This window comes from Cadophora gregata, assembly GCF_030347475.1.
Source record: "Cadophora gregata isolate MNR1 chromosome Unknown scaffold_4, whole genome shotgun sequence".
NCBI lineage: Eukaryota > Fungi > Ascomycota > Leotiomycetes > Helotiales > Ploettnerulaceae > Cadophora > Cadophora gregata.
The window spans coordinates 3,115,415-3,140,064 of NW_026695927.1; the positions used below are offsets into that span (position 1 = coordinate 3,115,415).

A 24,650-nucleotide genomic window follows, 5' to 3' on the forward strand; every position below is an offset into this window, starting at 1 on the left:
AGTTAGTAAATAGAATAATAATTAGTTACTTTTTTATAGCTTCTATAATAGTTAGTACTTAGGTATATTCTTTAATAAGCTTATAAATCTCTTTAGTATATTTAGTAGTTAGCTTCTTCTTATGTTATAAGGCTTTAATAGTTTACTCGCTCTTAGTAGCTTTAAGAATAAATTCTTAGAAAGTCTTATAGTCTTTATAAGTCTAAGGCTTAGAATTATCTACCTTATAGTTCTTAATAACTTTAGCTCTTAGCTCTCTAGGTAGCTTAAGAAGGAATAGATATCCTTAATTTATTTCACTAAGGACTTACTTATTAAGTAAAGCTTCTAATACTTAGAAGTAAAGGTAATAGTATCTTTTAAACTTAGAAGTATTTCGCTTAGTTATAATAAATTCTTAAAGGAACTTTATAGTATTCTGAATTTATTAGCAGTTATACTTCTTAAACTCGACTTTTAGTATAGTAACTAAGATAGCTTATAACTTTTAGTCCTTCTATTTAAGAATTATTCTAATAATATTACGATAGATACTATTATAATAATAAGAGAGGCAGTTAATATACTCGGATTTTATAATAAAGTAATTATTATAGATCTCCTTATATCTCTTAAGGAAGTCTGAAATATTAGCCCTGAAGAAGAATAGTATTCCTCTTAAACTTAAGAGTAGTATTCTTCTTTTAAGGAATTAGTTAAGGTCCTAAGTAGTAGATATATTAGTTATATTCTCTTATACTATTTTAAGAGTAAGAGTTAAAGATCTTTAAGTATTCTAAGATTCTATTAATAAATTAGAAGTAAAGAATATATCTAAAGAGATAAAAGATAAGTTAGAGTAAGCTTTAACTAGTTCTAATCTTATCTCTTCCTAAATTTTTAAATTTTTAAAAGAGAGAGATAGAAACTATTCGAATAAAGAAGATATATATTAATTCTTAGATATTATTATCTGAATTTATTACTATATTTAACTACTATCTAACTTATAATCCTAGTTTATAAGTTACTTTTAGTATTTACTATCAGTCTTATTAATATAAAAAATAATCCACTTCCAATTTCTTTTTAGCTATTTATAAGCTAAAAACAAGTAGTATTATTAGTAGAAACCTTAAAATTAATAAATTAAACTACTGAAATACTTCTTTTTATAATATATCCTAGTTTTCTAAGTCGAAGCTTCTTATAAGCGGACTTTTAACCGGATAATATTACTAAAATAAAGAATTTTAAAGGATTTTAACTACTGACTTTAATTTCCTTTGTTATAAAGTATTAGGCTCGATAGTACTTAAGGGATACTAAATAGTCCGATAGAATAATAGGTCTAGCTTCGGAAATAAATATAAAGCTATTACTAGACTTCCTAAGAGATTTCCTTATTTACTGAAGTTATTTGTTTTCTTCGCGCTAATCCGAGGTACTATTTATTTCTAGGAGTATTAATATAAACTAGTAATAATTATTTTATTAGTTTAATAGTAAGATAATTTAAATAAGTTAAAAAGTTACTATAAAGTTATATAAAGATAGAATCCTCACGATTTATCTCCCTGCGTAAGTCACTAATATAAAGGCTATATAAAAGAAGGAAGCCTAAGGGGTCGAATAAAGAAGTATTAGAATATACTTAAGTTAGGATTAAAAGAGAAAAAGTCTTTAATTCTCTATTGTAGTATTAAATAGAGGTTCTTATAAACGACAAATGTCGCTAACGTAGGGTCTAACCTAAGGCCTTAAGGCACTAACTAAAGTAGGACGAAAGTTCGTTCTACACTATTAACAGTCGTATAGCTCGTATAATAAGCTATATAACTTTTAATCTAAAGTTTAACGTACTTTTTATAAAAGCCTCTAAGGTATAAAAAGCAGCGAAAAAGAATAAAAAGGTATTAATACCTAAAGTTTCACTAGTAACTCCTAAGGCTATACTTAGATCTAATACTAGAACTACCTTTTTCTTTAACTAGACCCTTACTAATCCTCAGATATTACCTTATACGAATCGCTTGTCGATAGCCGAGTATATAATAAGGCACTTCCTAAAGCTCTCTATAGTATGTAAAGCTCTTAACTAGTAGGTTCTAAAGGAAGATAAAAAAGTTATTATTTTTTACTTATAGCCTATAGTTTAAGCGTAAGTACTACCCTCGTCCTTTCTAAGGCTTAAAACCTATAGTATATAACCTTCTCTCTAATTACACTTTATCTCTCGATCCTTATACACTATAGTCTATAAGAGTTATTATTCTATAGTTTCCTACTACGAGTCTTAATAATACACCTTCTATTATTTCCATATTATAGTATAGAAGAGCTACCTATTTATAGCCTTCCGCTACCGATTCCTTATACTCCCCTCCTGCCTTTTATATACTATAGTTTATAATAACTAACCCCGCGCCCTCTTACTACTACTAACCTTAATTATAGTCGCCTTAAACAATTCCTTCTAATAGTTAGGATTCCCTCCTTATCTATAAAGTCTAACTACTTATAAACTAAATAAGTTAATCTACTCTAATAATTTCATAATCCAGTCTCTCTAGAGAAAGTTTTAATTATATTAATATAACTCAGCTTATACGACTTAAATTTCTACGACACTTATTATTATATAATTATAATTAAACTCCTATTTAATATGAATTCTACTATTTAAGCGTTTAATCGCTTATATCAGATTAGTTAAATATTTAAGCAGTTAATTCTTATTATTATACTTAGCAGCACGTATAATAGCGACTAATAGGCACGGAATCTCACTCGCCTTAAGCCGCAGATCCGTGCTAAGGCTCGTTTCTTAGATAGTCTTAAGAATAATAATAAGGATAAGCTTATTAATACTATAATTAATTAGTAATTCGGGTTCCCGCTTAATACTATAAAAGGTAAGAAGGTTATAAGCTTAACTAGAAAATATAAAACAAATATTTCTAGAACTAAGAAGCGACTCTTTAAAGAGTAGTAAAAGGCCGCGTAAAAGAAGTAAAAGAGAAGCTATATTATAGATTCTAGTAAGTTCAGCACTTAAAGCGTTCTTTTATAAGTAACTAACTAGTACTTATCTAGATTCGGACTCGCTAGTACGTGCTAATAAGGCTAATAATAATAACACTAAACCTTCTACTCTATGCCTCTTATATAAGAAGATTAAGTTATCTACCCCTAGTGTAAAGGCTTAAGATATTCCTTATAAGTAGGAACTATATACTACAGTTAATAAGAGCTCTTCTAATATCCTTATAGTAAAGTCTTAATTCGCTAGACGTAAACTAGTTAAAGACTCTAATAATAATAATAACCCTACCCTATAACACCTAGCTAAGAAGATAAAGAATACCCTCTCTAAAGTAAACACTATTAATAGTAAGTCTAATAAGAATAACACCCCTCTACTAGTAAAGCTCTCTAAGCTAAGTAAGAAGCGTACTTCCTTTACTTAGTTAATATAGAACAATACCCTTATAGCTTTTAAGTCGGCTCCGCACTCTAAGGAAGTAACCCCTGCTAATAAAGCTTATTCTATATCTAAGGAGATAACTAGCCTGTTCCTACTATAGGCTCTAAGTAACTTTTCTCTTAACCCTGATATTCCCTCTCTAATAACTTTTACTAAAAAGCAGAGTATAATATACTCGCGATTTTCTAGATAAAAGGTACTTTTACCTCTAAGCGAAAGAAATAATAACAAGAAACCGGCTACTCGGAAGCTTTAGTAGTTATATAAGTATCCTTTAATAGACCTTCAGCCGCTGCTTTAGCTTACTAAACTTATTAAACCTAGCTATATAAGTCTAAGTAAGGGCGCTATATAGATATTAAGGTCGTCTATCACTTAAGCTGGGATATAGTTTAACTCTTAAGAGAAAATACTTTATAATATTTATTTTTATAGTTTTTAAAAGTAGTTTTTCTTTCTACTTTTAGTATATATATTAATAATAACGATCTAGTATACCTAAGAGATATTTGAACTATTAAGCTCTTCTTTAATATAAGCAGTCTTAATAACAAATAATAAACCTTTTATATAACTTACCCTTATTAAAGTCTCAGAGTATAAGTAAGAAGTAGTATTCTCAGTTTCTACTTGTATCCTATCTGCGGGTATAATACAATAAGATTACTTATATTACGCCTTATTATCCGCTTCTACTTATATTATTATAAAATACTCTTACCCTATTACTCTTTTGTTTTCCTCGATCTCCAGGTCCTATAGAAGTTCTAATACTAGTACTACTTTAAGTATCTTCTCGTTCACTTTATACTATACTTAAACCGATCGCCTTATCTATATAGTTATCACTTATACCGCCTCCTTATTTATCACGTATAAAAATACCTATTTATATTTAACCCGGTTATCCTAACGTAAGAGGCTTTATAAGAACTAGCTAATATAAATATTCAGCCCTTATACCTCTCTTAAGGTACTTATATATTAAAAGTCATATTACCTCGAATTTAATCGCTATAAGACCCTAGGATTATACTCCCTTAATTGAATTAGTCCACCTTTTCAATTATTATATAAAACAACCGGTATATACTAGCTAAGTACTAATATATAGATTCTATTAGTATTAATATTAGCTACTTAATTACTCTTAGTTTAAAGTACCTACCTAAGTATAATAAATTAACCTAAAGTTAGTCCCTAGTAGTAATATATAAGTAGTCACGTAATACAAGCTTTACAATTACTCGATTAACTAGTGTAATAAGCCACTATTTAATCCTAATACTAAGGCCAGTAAGCGTATTTAACCTCAAGCGAGGTATTCTATAATAACTTATAAAGACAAAATTTATCCTAATCTAAGGCTTAGCAGGCTTCATAGGTCTTATCTCCCTCTATAGTCTTAGGGTTCTAATATTATTCTAATATAACTATATATATAATATAATATAGACTAACCGGATTAACTCAGCTATATAGCCAAGACTTATCTTTATACCGCTACTTATATACTACTCTAGCGTAAGTATTATACTACCTATAACTAGCAGAATATAACTATTATATACTATAATATATATTATATACTTAGATTAATCTACCTTTACACTTTATATATTATAGTATTTAAATATTTAATAGTTATAAGCTTTTACACTCTAGTATATAAGGCCTAGAATAACTCATAGTTAAGTCTTAATCTAAGGTAAGGTTTAACTATAACTAAGTAGTTATAGTATAAAAGTATTACACTTTACACTTATACTTATAATATAGCTTTTAGTACTACTTATCTTATTATTAGAAGAGATAGATTACTATTAAATAGATAGTAGAGTTTATTTAATACTCTGATCTATAATATATAACTTATTATTTTAAGACCTTTTCTTTCCTAGAGTAAATATTCTATAATATATAATTTTTCTAAGTATAAATACTAAGGGTTTTAAGAGTAAGTAAGTTACCTTATAGTATAACTATAGTCTTTATTAACTATTATGTTTTATTTTAAGTCTAAAATAGCTTACTATTTACTTTTATTCTATAATATCTCTTTCCTTTAAATCACGTAGTATCTACTTTCTAGTATATACTCTAACCTGTACTTTATATCTGTTTTATTAAGATTTACCTTTTAACTTCAGATTTACTACTAGATTAACTTCTTACTTTTCTTTGAAATAAGTCAGACCTACTTAGTAAGTATAACTACTTGATCTAAGAGTTAATACTTTCTAAATAAGCTAACCTTTAAACTACTTATTTATCTAACTATAAATATATATTTTATCTCTATCTTTCTTTTCTTCGATTTTTAAATAACTATTTTCGTTAATTATACTCTATTCTTATATTTTCCACCTCCGAGCTAGGTTTATTCCCTTTTATATGTTATACTATAGTATATAAAAGCTACTCTCGACTTTATCGCTTCTATACTACAGTTAATAAGAGCTAATACTATAGCTTAAGTTAATAAGAGTAAAAATAAGGCTATCTCCCTAATAGTTAATAACTAAGAAAATAGTAATTTAAGTAATAATACTAAAAAACTAACTACTTAAGTGTTTACTACTAAGAAAGTATCTATTACTAAGGCCCCTATCGCTAAGCTAAAGGACCCTAAGGATAAGGCTACTATTAAGAACCTATCCCTAGTTAGTAAGCTAAATAAAAAAGAAAGAAAAGTAGATAAGACTAAAAAGAAAGAGAAGAAGTTAAAGAAAGGAAAGTAAAAGACTATAAATAAAACTAAAAAAGAGAAGAAGTCAGAGAAAGAGAAGTAAAAGGCTATAAATAAGACTAAGAAGAAGAAGAAGTCAGAGAAAGGGAAATAAAAAGCTATATCTAAGACCGCTTATAGAACTTTATCTAGACCTTAGATATAATAGTCTGACCCTAAAGACTCTTATCTATCTAAGGTATCTATAAAGTATAAAGATACCGAGATAACTAAGAAGGAGATTAAAAAGCTAAGAAAGTCTAAAGAGAAGCGGAAGTAAGAGTCAGATCTAGTTAAAGCAGATACTAATCTCCCTTAAGTTAAAAAAGAGAAGACTAGTAAATTAATAAACATTGCTCCTTCTAAGGATATACTTAAAGATAACTCGAAGGAAATAATAAGAAGGGAGACCTCTAAAAAAAGTACTAAGATAAAAGGGACCTTAATAAATAAAAAAGAAGAGATAAATACCTCTAACTATATATTCTTCTAAAAGATATAGGAGGCTAATAGCTGGCTAACCCAGTAGTAAATAGCCCCTTTTAAAGCTAATATTAAAGAGTATAAAAAGTTAAACTTTTCATATACTAAATAGTAAGTATAGTATTTTAAACCCGAAGTCGAATTATATTACTAACTAAGATAGGTTTATAATAGCGTTTAAGGCGTACTATTATAATAATACTAAATCATTTAATAAGATTATAAAAGCTAATACCCCGAATAAGATAAAGCAACTAAGCTCTAAAGTTATAAGCTTTACTAAGGAGTCCTAAGCTTAAGTCAAGTTTAAGATTATTATTACTAGAAACTACGCTAAGTTTACTAGTAATACAGCGCTTAAGGCAAAGCTACTTACTACTAGGGATTATAAACTTATTAAAGCTAGTAGTATTAACTCGATCTAGGGTATTAAATATTCTATAAAGAATATAGTTAAGTCCCGTAAGAATTAGAATAGCTAGAATCTACTAAGTAAGGTAATTATAAAAGCCTAGTAGCTTATTCTAGAGAAGGACGCTACTATTAAGACAGATAAGCTTACTATTACTAAAAAGAACTCTTCAGCTAAGTAAAAGTTAGTTAAGCTAAAGGAACTTACTAAGTGTAATAGCACGGTTTAGCGTTAGCTAGCACGTGAGCGAAATAACCACGGATCAGGTGATAACCTCTCTATTAGCGCGAATATCAAGCTGAGGAGCCCTCGATTCCGTGGAGGGCGCTCGAGCCTATATAGACAAATTCCCCGGGCTATTCCCGATTAGGCCTAATTACACTTGACGTAAAACTTGACGTAAACTCCCATAGTAGCGTAGAGCTATTTCCCTTTGCGTATAACTAAGTGGGTAACTGTCGGTAAACCCCTTCAGAGTTAACCGAGCTCTACCGAGTCTTACCGAGCTTTGCCGAGCTCTAGACTCTTCCTAATCGGGTATAGTAAAGAAGTAGTTACCACTACCTTTACATACTACAGAGAGAGAGAATCTCCTATATAAAGGGGTAGCGTACTCAGTAGTACGGCCTACAGTACTAAGTCTACGCCTACAATCCCCATATTTCTAACAAACTATGATTGATTATGACTTATGTCACTGTTTTGTATGCTACCTAGGCAGGGTACCTCCAACCCGAGTTGAAAAGAAAGCCTAGGTATCGTACGACGCCTCTCCTTTGACTCGGATAGAATAACAAAAATATAAGGCATGTTTGGCCCAGTCGGTAGAGCACTGGTGTCCACTAATAGTGTAAATTAAAGCAGCGTCTCAAAAGATGGCGTGGCTATCGGCGTCAGTATTAAGTGGCTAGCTAGTTGACAGGTCCGGAACAAACACCAAAACGAATATCCTAGGAAGTTATTTTCACAACACACAATTGTCTAAATGAGATTTTATCTTCAGTGTATATTCAAAGATGTTAGTTTTAACTTCTGTCAATTTTCGGTTGAGTTGTGTTAGAGAAAAGATGAGGTTTCTGTGGTTCTTTCACGATGCGGGATCGCTAAACTCAGCCACATATACCGACGCCGATAGCGTAGATCAACCCCTGCCGACTCGGTTGCCCACAAATGACTCCATTCTGAAGTTGAGATGACTTTCTGGCTTAAGCATCTATTTCTTCAATCTCCATCAAGTTTGATATTTTGGCTTCGTAACATCCAGATATCTCCCTTAATACGTGTCTCTTGCTCTAGCATCTTTTGCTAAATCAATTGTATCTCAAATCTATTTGCACCCTCTTAGAGAAAAAACAATGGCGCATCTCAATAGCCCTACCAAGTCCACTGATTTAACCCCTCCCTGGACACCTAGCTCCTGGACCAGTAAACCCATCAAGCAAGACGCTATCTACCCAGACCGCAAAAGCGTAGAGAAATCCCTCTCCAAGCTTGAACGCCTCCCTCCCATCGTGACGCCCACCGAAATAGAAAAATTAAAGGCCAGCTTACGAGATGTGGCTCTCGGCAAAGCCTTCCTGCTCCAGGGCGGCGACTGTGCAGAACTCTTCGACTACTGCGAGGAGAATGCTATTGAGTCAAAGATCAAATTGTTACTGCAGATGAGTTTGGTCCTTATTTGGGGCTCAAATAAGCCCGTGGTTAGGATTGCGAGGATGGCTGGGCAGTATGCTAAGCCTAGATCTAGTCCTACAGAGCTTGTTGATGGGGTTGAAACTCCTTCTTTCAGAGGAGACATTTTGAATGGATTTGAAGTTAGTGAGAGAGCTCTTGACCCAGCGCGTCTTGTCAGGTAAGCTCTTCTTCAGCACACTGTACCTGGTTCTTCCTTTTTGTCTTTTGCTTCCCCGTACCCCTTAGCTGACTTCAATAGTGCCTACTTCCATTCTGCAAGTACATTGAACTTCATTCGGGGCTCTATTGGTTCTGGAATTGCTGACCTCCATCGTCCCCTCGACTGGGGTCTCGGTCATGTACGTGACCCGGAGCTCCAAACCAAATACTCCTCTATCGTCTCCTCTATTACCGACTCCCTCCGCTTTATGCGCACCGTTGGCGCAGACACAGCCGGCCAACTCCAAACTGTAGACCTCTTCACAAGTCATGAAGGTCTCCTCCTAGAGTACGAACAGCGCCTCACCCGCCTTCTCCGAAACCCTACAAAACCTCTCGACTCAAACTCACGTGCTTTCGGCCAAACAGGAGATAATAGTACTAAGTCTTACTACAACACCTCCGCACATTTCCTTTGGGTAGGAGACCGCACGAGACAGATAGACGGCGCTCACATCGAATATTTCCGCGGCATCGCTAACCCAATCGGTATCAAAATCGGCCCTACCACCACCCCATCTGACCTCCTCTCCCTCCTCCGCACCCTCAACCCCTCTATCGAGATCGGCAAAATAACGCTCATTACCCGGTACGGCGCGTCGAAAGTGCGGTCCCTCCTCCCCACGCACATCCGGACCGTCGAAGGCAGCGAGTACGCGCGTAGCGTAGTCTGGCAATGCGATCCTATGCATGGGAATACGAGGTCTACGTCTACGGGGATCAAGACCCGACAGTTTGCGGATATTCTAGAAGAGTTAAAGGAGACGCTTAAGGTTCATAGGGAGGAGGGGAGTTATCTAGGAGGTGTACATCTTGAGTTAACAGGGGAGGCGGTTACGGAGTGTACAGGTGGGAGTGAGGGGCTTAAGGAGGATGATCTTTCGCTGAATTATACGAGTTTTTGTGATCCGAGATTGAATGAGAAGCAAGCTCTAGAGCTAGCGTTCTTAATTGCGGGTCATTATCGGGGGGAGGAGGAGAAGAAGTTGTAGCGGTTGGGTCAGGTGATTGACTGGTTGGAGGCGTCTTAAAGCCACTGCTGTATCTCCTTATTCACGAATCAGAAATCTTCTAGCAGACGTCTCTCCTACAAGCCTCTTTGTCTTTAGGCGTCCCAACTATGTTTCAGGACGTTAATAGGCCTACGAATTCGCTGGTAGCTGCTCCCAGCTAGTCGATGACAGTACTCGCTTATAAGAAGGTCAGACCTTTTAAATTTATTATCACGACCTACAAGTAAGTCCCTCTTGTCACCCTTTTTGCCTATCTTAAATCTTTAGGTATACAACTGATTAAGCTATATTCTTCTAAGCCTGACCTTTCTGTCCCTAGTGAAAATCGCTTCTCGAACACGCCAGACGAGTCCTGGTCCTGCACCCACTTCTTCGTGTAAGAATCCTTACGCCTTAACCTTCTAGAGATGTTCGAACCCACGTGTTCCTGGACTTGGACTTGTTGTAGCAGCGATTGCAGCTACTCTGATTATTACATGGCCTTGCACTCATCCCAGTACTGCCACAACTTCGCCTTACTTAAGGTCTTTGACGTTATTAGTACCTTCAGTTGTGCCTCAACTGTTGTGGTCCAAAGGCTTAATTCTTAAGCCGGGCCACTAAAAAATGAATAAATATGCGTCAAACATAGTTTTGTGAGTAAGAGTGCAATTGTCCACTGGATTGCGGTAAGCAAAGGACGTTAGAGCCCAGAAACAGCGATATCTGGCCTCGGTGCCAGAGGTTCCCGACGGCATACGCTGTCCTAGAACAAGCCCCCGCAGTCAAATAAGAAGCCTGTATTAAAGCTGACAAGATTCACGAAAAAGAAAAAGACAATATATGTAACAGAAGAGACGGATTTGATGGTTGAAATATGAGCTGCCCTGCCAAGAAGTCAGCTCTAAGCAGCGTTCGAAGCCGCTAAAGCAGCAACCTTTGTGCCTGACGCTCCTAAGGCACCAACAGCTCAGAGCAGACGGGACAATCCTAGACTTGACGCGAAGAACATCACTGAACTGACAGTGATCAGCAAACGCGATTTCCACGTCCACGGCTTTCGCCCAGCACCGAGAACCATTGCTCCAGCTGCACGACCATTCGCTTCCCGATTTTTTTCGACCAGACGCTCTGCTGCCATGATCAATTGAGAGCCAGCCAACCGTCAACCAGCTCAGGGGCCAGCTTGCGCCGACCACAACAGATGCCCGCGAGCATCAACGACAGCAGCGCCAACAGAGCGTGAGCTTGTGCAAAGGTCTCACTATATTTCGGGAGTTTCTACCGTTCTGTCTGCGTGGGAAGGCTCACCATGGCCTGGCAGTCCCTCTCAGGGAGGGGGGCGGGCTCTAATGGAGGAGGTAATGGAGGCGGCGATGGTCCTCAGCAAGTGAACCAGCCGCAGGGCACAGAATATACTCTACAGGGTACGTGGAATCAATATGAGGCGCAGTGTGCTGGGGAAAATGCTAACTCTAGCTGGGCACAGGTGTCATGCGCTTCCTCCAAACCGAATGGCATAGGCACGAGCGAGATCGCAATAGTTGGGAGATCGAGAGGCAGGAGATGAAAGGACGGATCGCAAGGTTAGAGGGTAGCACGCGGAAGAGTGATGCTAGCAACAAGAGCTTGAAGAAGTATATCAGCATGTTGGAGAAGGCTTTGAAAGATCGGGATGCCCAAGTCAAAGCGCTCAAAACAGGCGGTGATGTGCAGGTCAAAGACTCTCCCAGCGACAAAGACCAAGAGCATCTTGCTGTTAAGAGAGAACGGCGTATGTATTTCCAAACTGTGTGGAAGCTGATGTGTAATATACTGACAGCTTACAGCATCTCAAGACAAACCTCATAATTCGTTTCTGGACACCGAGGGAGAGGGAGAGAAGGCAGATGATGATCCAGATCGTGGCAATCTGAAGAATTTTATGGACAAAACACAAGGAGAGCTCACCTACCTCATGGTGTCACCTTCGAATCCTCTACCACCTCGAGAGCTTCCACCTCCCGACGAGATACTTCTGCAACCTTCATATGGTCCAGGCCAGGGGCAACAAAGCCTGGAAGAGATATACCAACAACAAGCAAGGCAGAAGAATATGCGAGAGTCGAGCCTTTCAAGGCCGTCACCAACCCCCAATCACCATCCGCCTCCTATTCCAATCTCGAATCTGCCAATAAGAACCCAAGAAATCACAGTCTCACGATCACTCGCAGATCAACAACCATTACCTACGGCCACGGCGCAGGAATGGTCGTCTACTTTCCAGCTGCCAGAGCAGCCTGCGCAGGAACCGGCTACCAAAGTCAACCACAATTTTGACTCGTACGGAAGGGAGATTAATGTTGAGGAGGTCGAGAAGGAGCCAGTAACGGAGGCAGATGGATGGGACTTTAATGAGGCGGCGCAGTTCCCTGAACCAGAACCGAAGCCCTCGCCACAACGTCCCGATACCGATTTGTTCCCAATCGCTCAGGAACCGAAGTCTCCAAATCGTGGGCCAGGATCGCATCGAAGAAAGGGATCCATGTCAAGGCGGAAGAGTGCAGATCACGAACTGTTCTTGAACCAAGCGCAGAAGGTCGACAGCGGTAGTTTCAAGGTCAGATTTGGATTGAGGGGACATTTGGATGCCGTACGTTCTGTCATCTTTACTGGAGGTGGAAGCCCAGGAGAGCCAGAGATCTGTACGGCTGGAGACGATGGAACAATAAAGCGCTGGATCATACCTGCAAGATACGAAAACCAGGGAGGAATGCATCACACGGCCAATGATCTGGACATCCAAAGTTATTTCACGCACCGAGGTCATACAGGCGCTGTGATGAGCCTCACTGCTTGGTCACCATCACAGAATTTCTCCAGTGGTGGAAGAGCACAGGGTGATGGATGGATCTTCTCCGGCGGCCAAGATGCGACTGTCCGAGTCTGGGAACGTGGACGAGTTGACCCGAAGGCGACTCTTGATGGCCATACCGATGCAGTTTGGACTGTATGTGTGTTGCCAGGGACCACAGGTGCTGTTTTCGGACCCGCAAACTCGTTTGGTGGCCCCGACCGCATAATTCTGGCAACCGGTAGTGCAGACGGAACTGTCAAGGTTTGGTCTGTCAGTGCACCACCACAGTTGATGTCACCACCTGCACAGACTGGAAGTGCCTCGCGAAGAGGAGGTCGCGTTCGAGGCAATTCCATGTCGTCTGGATCCGGATTTCCTTCTTCGCCGCAACCTAGTGTTGCTTCCAACTCGCCTTTCCACTACACTTTAATCCATTCAATATCTCGAGAGAACAGCACAGCCTCGCCAACATGTATCACACCATTATCCACTTCAGGTGATACGTTTGCTGTTTCATATTCCGATGCCGCCGTTCTTGTTTACGACACTCGCTCTGGAGAGGAAGTTGCTGCTATGGCTAGTCTTGAGACCTTCGATCACACTGATGCCACCGGTGTGAATGCCATCGTCGCAACAACTGCTGGGCTTGAAAGCTCGCTGACGTTCGACTCCAGTCGTGGTCTGTCAGAGGAGGAGGGTGTGGTCGGAGGAGCTACTGGGTCAAGTGGCGGAGTTGAGGGTACCATTATTTCCGGTCATGAGGATCGATTTATCAGATTTTACGACGCAAATAGCGGTAAGCGCCCCAAGGTTGAGTCTCCCCTTCCAAACGCAAATTCTCATTATGTCCCAGGTCAATGCACATATAATATGCTGGCACATCCAGCTGCTATATCTTCTTTGTCGCTGTCTCCCGATGGCCGAGAATTGGTGTCCGCTGGCCATGACGCGAGCTTAAGATTTTGGAGTTTGGAGAAGAGAAGTTGCATCCAGGAAATTACCAGCCATCGACTCATGCGAGGAGAAGGCGTCTGTTCTGTTTGCTGGAGTAAGGATGGAAGATGGGTGGTCAGCGCTGGTGGCGACGGTGTTGTCAAGGTTTTTGCGAGATGAGTGGAAAATACCCGACCCCCAACTCCTTTTCTGTGTTGTATTTCGAGAACGATATTTTCGCATGGCATGCCTGGTATGGGATTGACTGTGCAGCTCTTGCATTGCTGGGGGTTAGTTAGTAAAGACTGCCATCTTTGAAACGATGCAAGATGAGAGAGAGCAAGCTTTTAGTTTAGAACCCCGGCCATGGGGCACCTTACCCAAACATTTTGTTTGGGGCGGGTGGAAAGGAATAATAATTGTACAAAAGGACTCTTATTCTTTTGACCTTGATTTATCTAGCCACTCTGAGCATATATCCGTCGGAGATTTAGGCCCTTCACTCCAAAGAATGGCACAATTCTTCCGAGCATGATAGATAATCCCCTCGCCTTGCAGTCGAAGTCGCTATCAGGATGCTCGGGTAAGGTCAACACGGCATCTATGGTGCAAGTGCTTGGCTACGTACAGTAACCCCACACTCCTCCGCACCCCGCTCTCTGACGGCTGTTGCTCACTGTTCGATCTTCCGCTGCATAACTTACATCACATACATCGCATACATCTCCGCGAGCGAGCGACTCTTCCGTCTTGCCGATCTGCAGCGAAAACTATGAAAGCTATATATGCAAGGTATAAACTCCTATGAGGATGGAGACGGAGTCAGAAGAAGCCAGGTACGCTGAGCCGAAGAAGCGGCGAGTTCTTGTGAGTGCAACGCTTCGGCTTGGTATTTCCTGACGACGAAGCCCGGCAATGCTGATCAGTTTCTCGATTGTCAGAAAGCTTGTACGGCATGTAGAAACTCCAAAGTAAGCTTATCTCATCTAATCTTAACATTGTGGTCCTCATCCAAATGTGCTCCGTGCTAACTGCCGACTTTGAAGTTGAGATGTGATGGAGGAAAGCCATGTACTCGATGCAGAAAGGCCAACGCCTGGTGCGATTATGTGAGAACCGCCGATGATGCTCTGATTCAGTAAGTCTTGGGGCACTTTTGTCACTTTATGTTCTGTTCCCAAGATATTTACTCTTCATCGTAGGAAAGTCGCGAGGCTCGAGGAGGAACTCACAGCACTACGGAACTCGGCTCCTGATACCTCAACCGCAGTGACTCTGCTGCAGTTACAACAGCAGCAACAGCACCAGCAAATCCAGAATAGCATACCTTCTATGTCGCCTTCGTCGTCGTATAATCAAGTACAGTTACAGTTTGCGAATGCGGGAAGTCTTGCTTCAATTGGTTTGACGAGTCAGGCGCAGGTTGTTCCGCCTCCTGACATTATTCCAATTCAGCCTCCGCTCCTAGGAGATAGTGGATATGCGGTTCCGCAACCCGGTTTAAGCTTGAAGCGGAGGAGGAGAGATTTTGAGTTGACAGTAGAAGCTACTGCTGATGCTGTGAGCAAGGGGTTGGTCACTGTGGGTGATGCGTATCTGTATTTCCAGACGTTCTTCCAAGGATGTGTAAGTTGAGTTGATGACATTCCTGAAGAAGGATTTTAGAGCTGATGCGATGACAGGATCGATACGTCCCTGTGTTTGATCCGGAATACGATACCTTTGACAGCGTAAGGCAGAAAAGTGCGATGCTGTTCGACTCAATCTGCGCAGTAGGATGTCGAGCTCAACATGGTGAGATTTTCCCTCGCACAGAACAGCTCTTTGCTTATACTAACCCCATCAGGTCCGGGATCCGACCAATACCGGATTCTCACCAACGCAATCAAATCCCCAATCTGCGAAGTGATGCTAGGAACGGTCTCTAAAACAATTGAGACCGTCCAGGCACTACTTATCAACGCATGCTATTCTGAGAAAGGTTGGCTGTTAACCAGCATGGCGACTCGGATAGCCTTGGATCTGAACTTACCTGCTGCGGTCAACAGACTGTCGAGTCTCATGTTGCAGGCTGAGAAGAGAGATAGAGAAGAGGAGGCGAAACTGATGAGAGAAGCGAGGGTGTGGTTTGGGAGTTTTGTGTTGGAGCATATGTAAGCTCGCTCCCAGAATCCGGGCTAGAATTTTGGTATGAGTACTGACAGTGAATGGGAAGATTGAGTTTAGATTGTGGAAAGCATCCTGGAGTGAAGGCTGTGGATGGGATGAGGAGGTGTCGAGTACTGCTGGGGCATCCAAGTAGAACTATGCTGGATTTCAGACTGCTGGCTCAAGTTGAGGTCTGGCTCCTGGTCTCGATGATATGGTGATATACTGACAAGAAGTAGTTGAATGCAATTCGAGGTACGTGACTTCTCCATGTCTTGTTGCTTCCGCTGACCGGTTCAGCACTTGCACAAGAACGTCTTGTGCCTAAGACGGGAAGCGAGAATTATTTGAGTGATGAAGAAATGACCGAAATTGTCCAAGAGACCAGGGTTGACTTGAGTGTTTGGTTGAGGTACTTCCTTTGTATCCCACACCAGCAACATTCAACAGCTTGCTAATATGTGCAGTGACTGGACCAATCTTGTTGGTATGTTGCAGCACCAATCCAGAACACTTGCGTCACTCGAAAGACTGACAGAATGCACAAACAGAGTCGCATATCGATAAAGAAGAGGAGAGAGCGAGTCTAGAAATCAACCTCAAGATCCAACGAGACTGGTCCGAAATGACCATGCTATGTCAAGGACTGCAGGGAATGGGAATTGAAAACGTCGCGTAAGTACTCTGAAAATAAAACTATGTGGCTCAGCTGACTATCGCCAGCATCATGTCCGACTCCCAGCAGAACCTCATCCGCCTAGCAAAAGTCAGCGCACAGCGACATCTCTCAATCATCCTCTCGAACCCCGAATTATATATTGCTACCTTCCGGTATGGAATGGATTTCGTGTGGGGTATGTCTGATTCCCAGTACAATTATTTCATATCTCAAGTAGAATGTACTGACATACGCACTACTCTCAGCAAAATGCGCCTTCTCAGTTCTCCTCCTCCTCAAACTTGCGCGACTCCTCCCTTCCTCCTCAACAGACATGTCCAGCCTAATCACCTCCGCCAGAAGCTTACTCTCACACCTCTCGAAAGTCCGTGGCTCCAGCAACATATACTACCGGATCCTCTGCCTGAGCGTTGAGAAGTGCGAGAAAGCACTGAATCTGAACGGTCTGCCTGTCTCAAGTAGTGGGATCGGAGCTGGTGTTGGGAATGAGGGAGGAGGGGAGGTGGATGCTGAGGTGGATTTCCAGAGTTATGTGCCGAAGGAATTTATTATGGACTGGAGTTTTCCGGGATTGACGTTTTGTTGGATACCGTTTGATTTTCAGGACTTGTTTATGGATTTTGGAGGTGGGTTTGGGGGTGTGCCGGGGTAGCTGGGGGTGGAAGGTGATGATAGGTGGTGGATTTGGACAAAATTGGCAGAGAATGAAGACAATGAAGCTCATAGAATGTGACGCAAGCTGTATGTGACATTCAGACGATATATTCAGGCGCATGCGGTATGCAAACATAGAGGTAGAAGGAAAGGCCATGCAATTTGAAAACGAAACGCTCGCCCTTCCCCATAAAGATTCCGCAACCGGTTTCGTGAAGTTCATAGATCCCGTCATTGGCTGAGCGACCTGCACTCAGCACCCGAACGACTTCCTCTCCCTCCCACAGATGCGTAGTCCTCCCCGGTGTACTTCCATCATGTACTTCATGTTCAACTCCCCCACCAAGTCCAATATTCTTCCCCATCCAAGCCCCCGGCCTGTCCCGAGCCACTCGCATCCTCTAGACGATAGGCTCGTAAGATCCACTGCTAGAAGCAGTACGTCCGAAGAAGAAATAGATAATCAAGCCAACGATTGGGAAGAGGAAGACAAGGAGACACCAAAGCAGCTTATTGAGGGCTGGGCGACCAGATTTGAGGATCTCGACTGTGGGGGTAGAAAGAAGAAGAATTAGCTACTATCCTAGGATTCTGAGAGATAGTGAAAGGAGTGCGATAGAATAGGAGGGGAAGGGAAATTCATGGGAGGGAGGGATTTAGGCACGTACTGAACGCAATCACATCGAGAACTAAAACAATAAGCCCAACGATCCCACCTCCACTGCCGTATTTCCAGGCGTTGCCGTGGGATGTCGCGAGCATCGTCTCCTCTGCCATGACGAGGGAGAAGAGAGAGAGCTGGAGGAGGATGGTAAGCGCTTGGGAGAACATATTTGCGGGATGTAGGGTGTTGTTGAGTTCGGGTGGTTTGAATCGTGAAGGCTTGATTTGAAGGTATTGTTGTGTTTGTGTTGGAGGAGCTGAAAAGAATAAGTAAGAGAAGAGGGGAAAAGAGGATGAGGATGTGATGTGACACAAAGAGCTTACCTTATCTGTTGTCTCGTCTCGACTCTCGTGCCCACAAGGCGATGACGTTGCGTGGCTAAGGCGAGAAGCGAAATATTGCTGTTCCAAGGAAAATGGAAATGCCATCCATCTGATCTCCATCGTACAGTACTCGCAACTGGCCTGGCCGTGGGTAAGCGACAATCGCGATAACGAAGTGGGGGCGGGCTTTGCAGAGTGGATTTCGTTTCTAGAAGGACTCTTACCAAAATGACAAAGTAAGTTAAAGATTTCTGAAGTGTGGCTTGCCTAAGTGGTACAGTATTGCTTCTTTATATACATAGGCTTTCCAATATTACTCGTCGGAACCTAAAGTCAATAGAGACGCAAAATCGAGGGGTAAAAAATGCGGGGTTGCCAAGAACTCCCTAGGAGCAGGAGGGAGAAAGAAGCGTATCATCCTTCTAAATAACTGCATTTACCGTCGTGTCGCCATGATGAGGGAGGAATCCCATTATGGCATGTTATAACATGCTTGTGTCAATCCTGCGAGTCAGTATAGTGATGTCCTCGGCAGGTTTCGAGGCTTTTCGCTTTGCTCATCGTTTAATTGTTTACATATCGCTTGGAGCTGACAGCACCAGTAATCTGCTTAGCAACCTCTCAACGTTCTGTCCAAGTCTAAGAAATTTATACATGAAACTTTGCATGCCAGAGCGCTTCACTTAGTTTTGCCTAACAAACTCGAAGCCAGAACAGTATCAAAAACCTGGCCAAGACGAAGGATAGCCTTCCGGCTGATCTGGTGATGCAGCACGATTCGACATCCATCAAGCTGAATCCCATGTTCAATGCCTATGCGACGAAACTCTTGAGCATCTCTCAAATCCAGCCACACAAGGTTCGTTCTTGTCCTCCTGCGTAGTCGTCCTCCTCTCACGATCCACATGTCAGCCACCGTTCTTGCGAGTCGATGAACTTCCGGAAGCTTGTTGAAGTTATCGAGAGCAGCCCAGTCCGCTGCACTTAAGACGACAGATTGCCTCATTCCACCGCCCACTCTCTTCCTGATTCTCCTTACTCTGTTGATGAAATTCTCGCTGCCAACAATCATAGCGCCCATGGGAGCACCTAAATCTTTGGAGAAATCCACGGAGACACTATCGAAACACTCAGCAAAGTCTTTCGGGCATCCAGCTCCAGCTGCAACAGTTTCCCAGAGTCTCGCTCCGTCAAGATGGACCTTGAGACCGTTGTTTCTCGCCCATAATGCTATCCTTCTACATTCTGACAGTGGATGAACCAAGCCAGAGATGGTGTTTTCCAAACTGATGTCTGTCGTCGGGCTCTTGTGCACATCGTCAGTCAGAACCACTTTGGCTTTATATCCTCCAAGGTGAGAAATTCCCCAGCGCCACGGAAAAACAGCTTACTTTATATTTTTTTAATAATGTGGCAGGGCCACCTGATTTTGGTGCTTAGCGTAGTGGATGGAAGTCACGTTACCGGTGCAGCTGGCCGGTGGTACTTAGAGATTCTGAACTGTCACTCCTTTGGAACATCATGATTAATAGCATTACCTAAGATTATCACGATAACTACGCTTTTTAGAGAGATTCTATCTAATCCATTCTCTTCTCCGCCCTTTATTTGACAAACCCCACACTTCAGATATGTGATATCTCGACATTTGCTTAATCCGCTTCTTTGTATCAAAGTAATCCTTGTGCCTTGAATTGCTAACTCTCTTATTGTGTGGGTGTTCGAGTCGCGGCCCGCCACAGTAGGAATGGGCTGGAAGGTAACGCGGTAAACTTTCAATACGAGAGAAAGTAACGTGCCGGAAAGATACACATAGAAAGTAATACGCTGGAAAGTTATCTTAGCACGACAGGGGGTTAACAGTGGGCCTCGTACACCCCCTTGATTCTGCTGTATTCTATCCCTTCGTCCGCTGAGACACTGCCTAAGCTAGCAGGGAATAAGGAGTAGGGGTTTTAATTGGTTATATCACTGAACGATAGTTGAGCCTTATCTCCGGGCGAATAAGAAGGCTTTATTTAGCTTCCCCTGCTAGCGCGGGCAGTATCTCAGCGGATAAAGGGATAGCTATTTATAGTAATAATTTACTATCCAGAAAGTTCCCTCTTTCTTAATCTAACCTTTACTATTCTTTCTAGTATTATATCTTTAAATCTATTAATTAGCTTAATAGAGATTTTGTTTTCCTAGATATCTAGAATATTTACTTTTAAGTCTTCTAAAGTCTAGCTACTATAAGGATTTTTATTATATAGCTTTTACTTTAAAACTCTCTAGATATTTTTAATCGGATTTGAATTAATAGAGTAAGGAGGCCAATTAATAGAGATTATATAATACTTAAGTCTTATAGTATTATAAAAGCTATAACTCTATAGATATAAAGGTAATAGTAACTAGTTCTTTACTATACTCGATTAGGAAAAGTCTAGAGCTCGGTAAAGCTTAATTAACTTTAAAGAGATTTACTAATAGCTACTTACTTAGTTATATATAAGAGTAAATAGCTTTATATTACTATAAGAGTTTATATTAAGTTTTGTTAGAATATAAAGGGATTCAGGCCAGATATCACGTGTATCGCTAGGCTGAAGATAGCCTAGTTAAGGGTACTTAACTCTTTATATACTATAGCTTCTTCTGTAGATAGTTCTATATAGCTTTATAAATATACTTCTTAAAGGTATAACTTATAGTAACTAAACCTGTAATAAAGTAAAGGAGTTAACTATTATTAACTTTACTATCTAATATAAATAGTCTTACTTATTATTATTTAGTCTTTCTTACCTAGCCTTATGAATATACTATATAAAAGGCTACACCTTTTAATAGATTATAAGCCCTAGGCAGATAAATTAAGATAAGCGAATTAATAAAAGTAAGGCGATTAATTCGAACCTCTTAAAGTAAGAAGAGGGACTAGTCTAAGTAAGAAGGACTAAGAGGCTAAGTAAGAGTACTGATAATAATAAGTTAAGAAGCTAAGTAAGAAGTGCTCTTGTAACTAACTAAACGACTTATAAGCTTTAGAGGGAGTCTTATAATAACCGTATAACTTATAGACTTTAAAAGAAGCTCTGTATAAATATAAAAAGTTAAGTAACACGCGAAAAAAGCTGCTTATAATTATAAAATCAAGTGTGGTTTTTATATAACCTTAAGTTAATAACACGTTAAAACCCTTCGTTAACTATATATATATAAAACCGTCTATTTAAAAAGTATTGATTTTTATATATTAATAAACATATAAAATAAGAAAAGATAGTAAGTACTTACTAACCTTAAGTAAAGAGTGTTATAAAGACTAGTTTCGCTGCGTAAAAGTTAAGATTAAGAGTAAAAGCGTTTTCTATACTATCGAGGTAACTAAGACTGAATATATATAGATCTTAAGAGAAAGAGAGAGTAGAGCTAAAGTCGCTGCTTTTAAGATACTATTTAACTTAAGAGTAGATGAGATTACTATAGGATTTAAGCGACTTAGAGGAATATAGAACCTTAATAAAGCTAAATAATAAGACTAAGATAACATAAAAGCCCTGGAAATCATACTAAAAGAACTCAGCGAAGATAATACTATACTTATTAATAAGCATAAGATTGCTTCTGCTATTTAAACATAATTAAAGCTAAAGTATAATAAGACTAGCTTATCAACCGCTAACTAATATATAATAAGTATTCAAAACTTTACCTTTAATAAAGACATTAGTATTAATAGATTATAAAGTAAGCTAAAGGAGTACTGACAGAAGATTATTACAGCAAATAATATAATAAAGAACATATACCCTAATAAAGCACTTTTCTTAATTTTAACCTTAGCTCTTTAAAAGTAAAGCTGATATATTACTATAGTAGATAGTTTCTTAACTTAATAATCCTTAATAGTCGATAAGAAAGTTAAGATCTTATAAGAAAAGGAATCTTATATACAAGATTTAAAGCTGCGAAGTATAAGTAAGGAATAGGTATATACTACCTAGTAATAATACAAGTAAGTATACTATTACTTTAACTACTACTTTTACTAAGATAGCAGTTTATCAGATTATAATATAACTAAAGTAGCTCTAGAATATTACTATTACAGATCTAAAGACTATTTTATCGCTGACTATAAGTTTTAAGCTGCTAGCAGAGAATACGCTAAAAAGCTCTCACTAAAGAAAGAGAAGAAAGAATAAGCTAAGCTGACATATAAGCTAAGATCATAAGTTAAAGATAAGACCCCTTACTCCTGATCTAAATAAAAGGATTACTTTAAGCTTATTAAGAAAAGCCCTTCGTCTTATTACTTTAAATGTAAAAGAAAGAGTTATATAGTAGTATATAATTCAGATAATAACGTATCTAATAAGTCTAATTATACTAGTAAAGATATCTCTTCTAATAAGGAAGATAACGCTACTAAAAAGGTTATACTATCTAAAGAGTTAATCTGTAAGAGTATCCTTAAAGACTAAACAGTTGATATAAGCGTAAGTTCATTTATAACTAACTAACTTTACTTATTTAAAGAACTAAGACTTATATTTAAAGTCTGTATCTAAGTTAAGAGAGGAATATTATACTTACATATACATAGAGTTATACTAGTTAAGGCAATAAATAGAACTTCCTGTTTTCTAGATAATATACTCTATATTCTTAAGCTAGGTATGAATTTAGTCTTAGTAAAAAAATTATATAAAAGTGGCTATCGTGGAACCTTTAATAATAAGAATATTTAGATTACTAAAAGGAATAAAAGAGTTCTAAAGGTAAAGTAATCTCATAGTCTTTATATTATAAAGTATATCTCTAAAGCATTTAATAAGAAAGTAATTAGAACTATTAGAAAAGTTAACTATAGTTAACTTAAAACCCTAAAAGCTCTACTAGCTATTAAACTAGTAAAAGATAACTTAACAGATAATAACACAGCTACTATAAAGGACTTTAAGCGATACCTTAAGTACTACCGACGATTTATATACCTTACTCTTGAAAAGATTCAGAACTTATATAATATAACTACACTAAAAAAAGTAATTAAGATTCCTAAGAATTAAGATATCTATAACATATGTGCTATTACAAAGATAAAGAACCGGATTCTAAAGGCACCAAGTGCGTAGCCTACTGAAATCCTTAACTTAGTATAATTTAATATTACCAGACTATTCCTAACGTTAATTAGAGGTACTTACTCCTTTCTGCTAATTATTGATATCTGTTCTTACTAAGACTAAGTAATTCTACTAAAAACTAAAGGGGATACTTATTAAGTACTTTAAGATTAGAAAGTTAGTATTAAACTATAATCTAGTAAGAAAGTTAAGTAGGTAAGATTAGATAATACACCTAAACTGCTTAAGGCTACTAATAATTAAAGAATTAAAGATAGAGTACTAGTATAATTAATAACTACTATATCCTCGTATTAGAATAGACCTGCTAAATAATTAATTCAGACTATAGAATTTGATATACGTGTAATACTTAAAGATACTTAATTACTACTAGAATTCTAGGATAAAGCTGCTAAAGCTGACTTATATATAAGAAACCAGATTATAACTAGACTTATAACTAACAGTGTAAAGACCTGCCTAATCAAGGCCTTTATAAGAGAAACACTATCGATTAACTATATCCGTAAGTAAGGGAGTAAATGCTTTTATTATATAGATAAGAAGATAATACTTATAAACGAATAGTATAATAAGCTTATTAATCTTAGTAAGATTAGGGTCTTAATAAGATATTCAGAAAATATAATAAAACACTTCTGAGTATATTTCTCGGAATGTAGATTAACGATCTTATCTAGTTAGGTAATTATTAAAGAAAGCAGCTTTAAAGAGATAGTTGACTTAAGGATTTGAAACTCCCTAGAAAGACTATAAGAAACCCTGAATATCGCTCTAAACAAGAAAGCTTATAGTAGACTAAAAGCACTAAAAGAGACTGATCTGATAATTAAAGATTAGTAAATAAACCTTATAATAGTTATTTCCTTATTCACGCTACTAGCGGATATACTAGCCTTTATAAAAGCTAATATACTAGACTATAACTCAGAACTAGAACTAAAAGTAACGCCAGACTAGCTACTAGTAACTAGTGTGAATCCAGAAGTTAGCCTAAAGGTTAATAAGAATATAAACTCGACTCTTAATCCCGGATTATAAGTTAATATAACTACGCTAGACCTTTTAAGTAAAACACTAGCAGAACTAAAAGCTAATAATAGACTTAAGTTAATTATAGTTAACTTAAAGGAGAAAAAGGCACTACGCTACTTTATACAGTTATTATAAAAGAGAACTAGATTAGACTTAAAAGATAAAAAAAGTGTAAAGAGAATTAAAGTAATAATCGTATAGATTCTAACAGAAGGAAATATATTAGATAATAAGCTACGCGAACTCTATAATAAAGCGGCTTT

General features: G+C 38.6%; 5 protein-coding genes across 5 annotated transcripts; 3 read left to right on the forward strand and 2 right to left on the reverse strand.

Moving 5' to 3' along the window:
• Positions 1 to 8,444: 8,444 nt before the first annotated feature.
• On the forward strand, positions 8,445 to 9,974 carry ARO8_2 (Aromatic/aminoadipate aminotransferase 1; the record flags this gene model as incomplete). Its single annotated transcript, XM_058504366.1, has 2 exons — positions 8,445 to 8,941; positions 9,023 to 9,974. 2 exons carry the CDS (start codon positions 8,445 to 8,447, stop codon positions 9,972 to 9,974), a joined length of 1,449 nt encoding a protein of 482 aa, XP_058361080.1.
• Positions 9,975 to 11,286: 1,312 nt separating this feature from the next.
• Positions 11,287 to 14,175, forward strand: ONS95_010745 (uncharacterized protein; the record flags this gene model as incomplete). Its single annotated transcript, XM_058504367.1, has 4 exons — positions 11,287 to 11,401; positions 11,464 to 11,748; positions 11,804 to 13,606; positions 13,664 to 14,175. 4 exons carry the CDS (start codon positions 11,287 to 11,289, stop codon positions 13,921 to 13,923), a joined length of 2,463 nt encoding a protein of 820 aa, XP_058361081.1. The 3' UTR covers positions 13,924 to 14,175.
• A 262-nt stretch (positions 14,176 to 14,437) lies between these two features.
• ONS95_010746 (uncharacterized protein) lies at positions 14,438 to 17,280 on the forward strand. The gene is made up of 13 exons (XM_058504368.1): positions 14,438 to 14,610; positions 14,685 to 14,714; positions 14,790 to 14,881; positions 14,946 to 15,369; positions 15,426 to 15,537; positions 15,590 to 15,896; positions 15,959 to 16,082; positions 16,131 to 16,146; positions 16,192 to 16,303; positions 16,359 to 16,378; positions 16,443 to 16,566; positions 16,615 to 16,745; positions 16,816 to 17,280. The coding sequence occupies exons 1-13, from the start codon at positions 14,548 to 14,550 to the stop codon at positions 17,220 to 17,222; spliced, it is 1,962 nt and encodes a 653-aa protein (XP_058361082.1). The 5' UTR covers positions 14,438 to 14,547; the 3' UTR covers positions 17,223 to 17,280.
• Positions 17,281 to 17,625: 345 nt separating this feature from the next.
• ONS95_010747 (uncharacterized protein) lies at positions 17,626 to 18,055 on the reverse strand (the record flags this gene model as incomplete). Its single annotated transcript, XM_058504369.1, has 2 exons — positions 17,626 to 17,771; positions 17,893 to 18,055. 2 exons carry the CDS (start codon positions 18,053 to 18,055, stop codon positions 17,626 to 17,628), a joined length of 309 nt encoding a protein of 102 aa, XP_058361083.1.
• Positions 18,056 to 18,890: 835 nt separating this feature from the next.
• Positions 18,891 to 19,292, reverse strand: ONS95_010748 (uncharacterized protein; the record flags this gene model as incomplete). The annotated part of the gene is made up of 1 exon (XM_058504370.1): positions 18,891 to 19,292. One exon carries the CDS (start codon positions 19,290 to 19,292, stop codon positions 18,891 to 18,893), a length of 402 nt encoding a protein of 133 aa, XP_058361084.1.
• Positions 19,293 to 24,650: the final 5,358 nt, after the last annotated feature.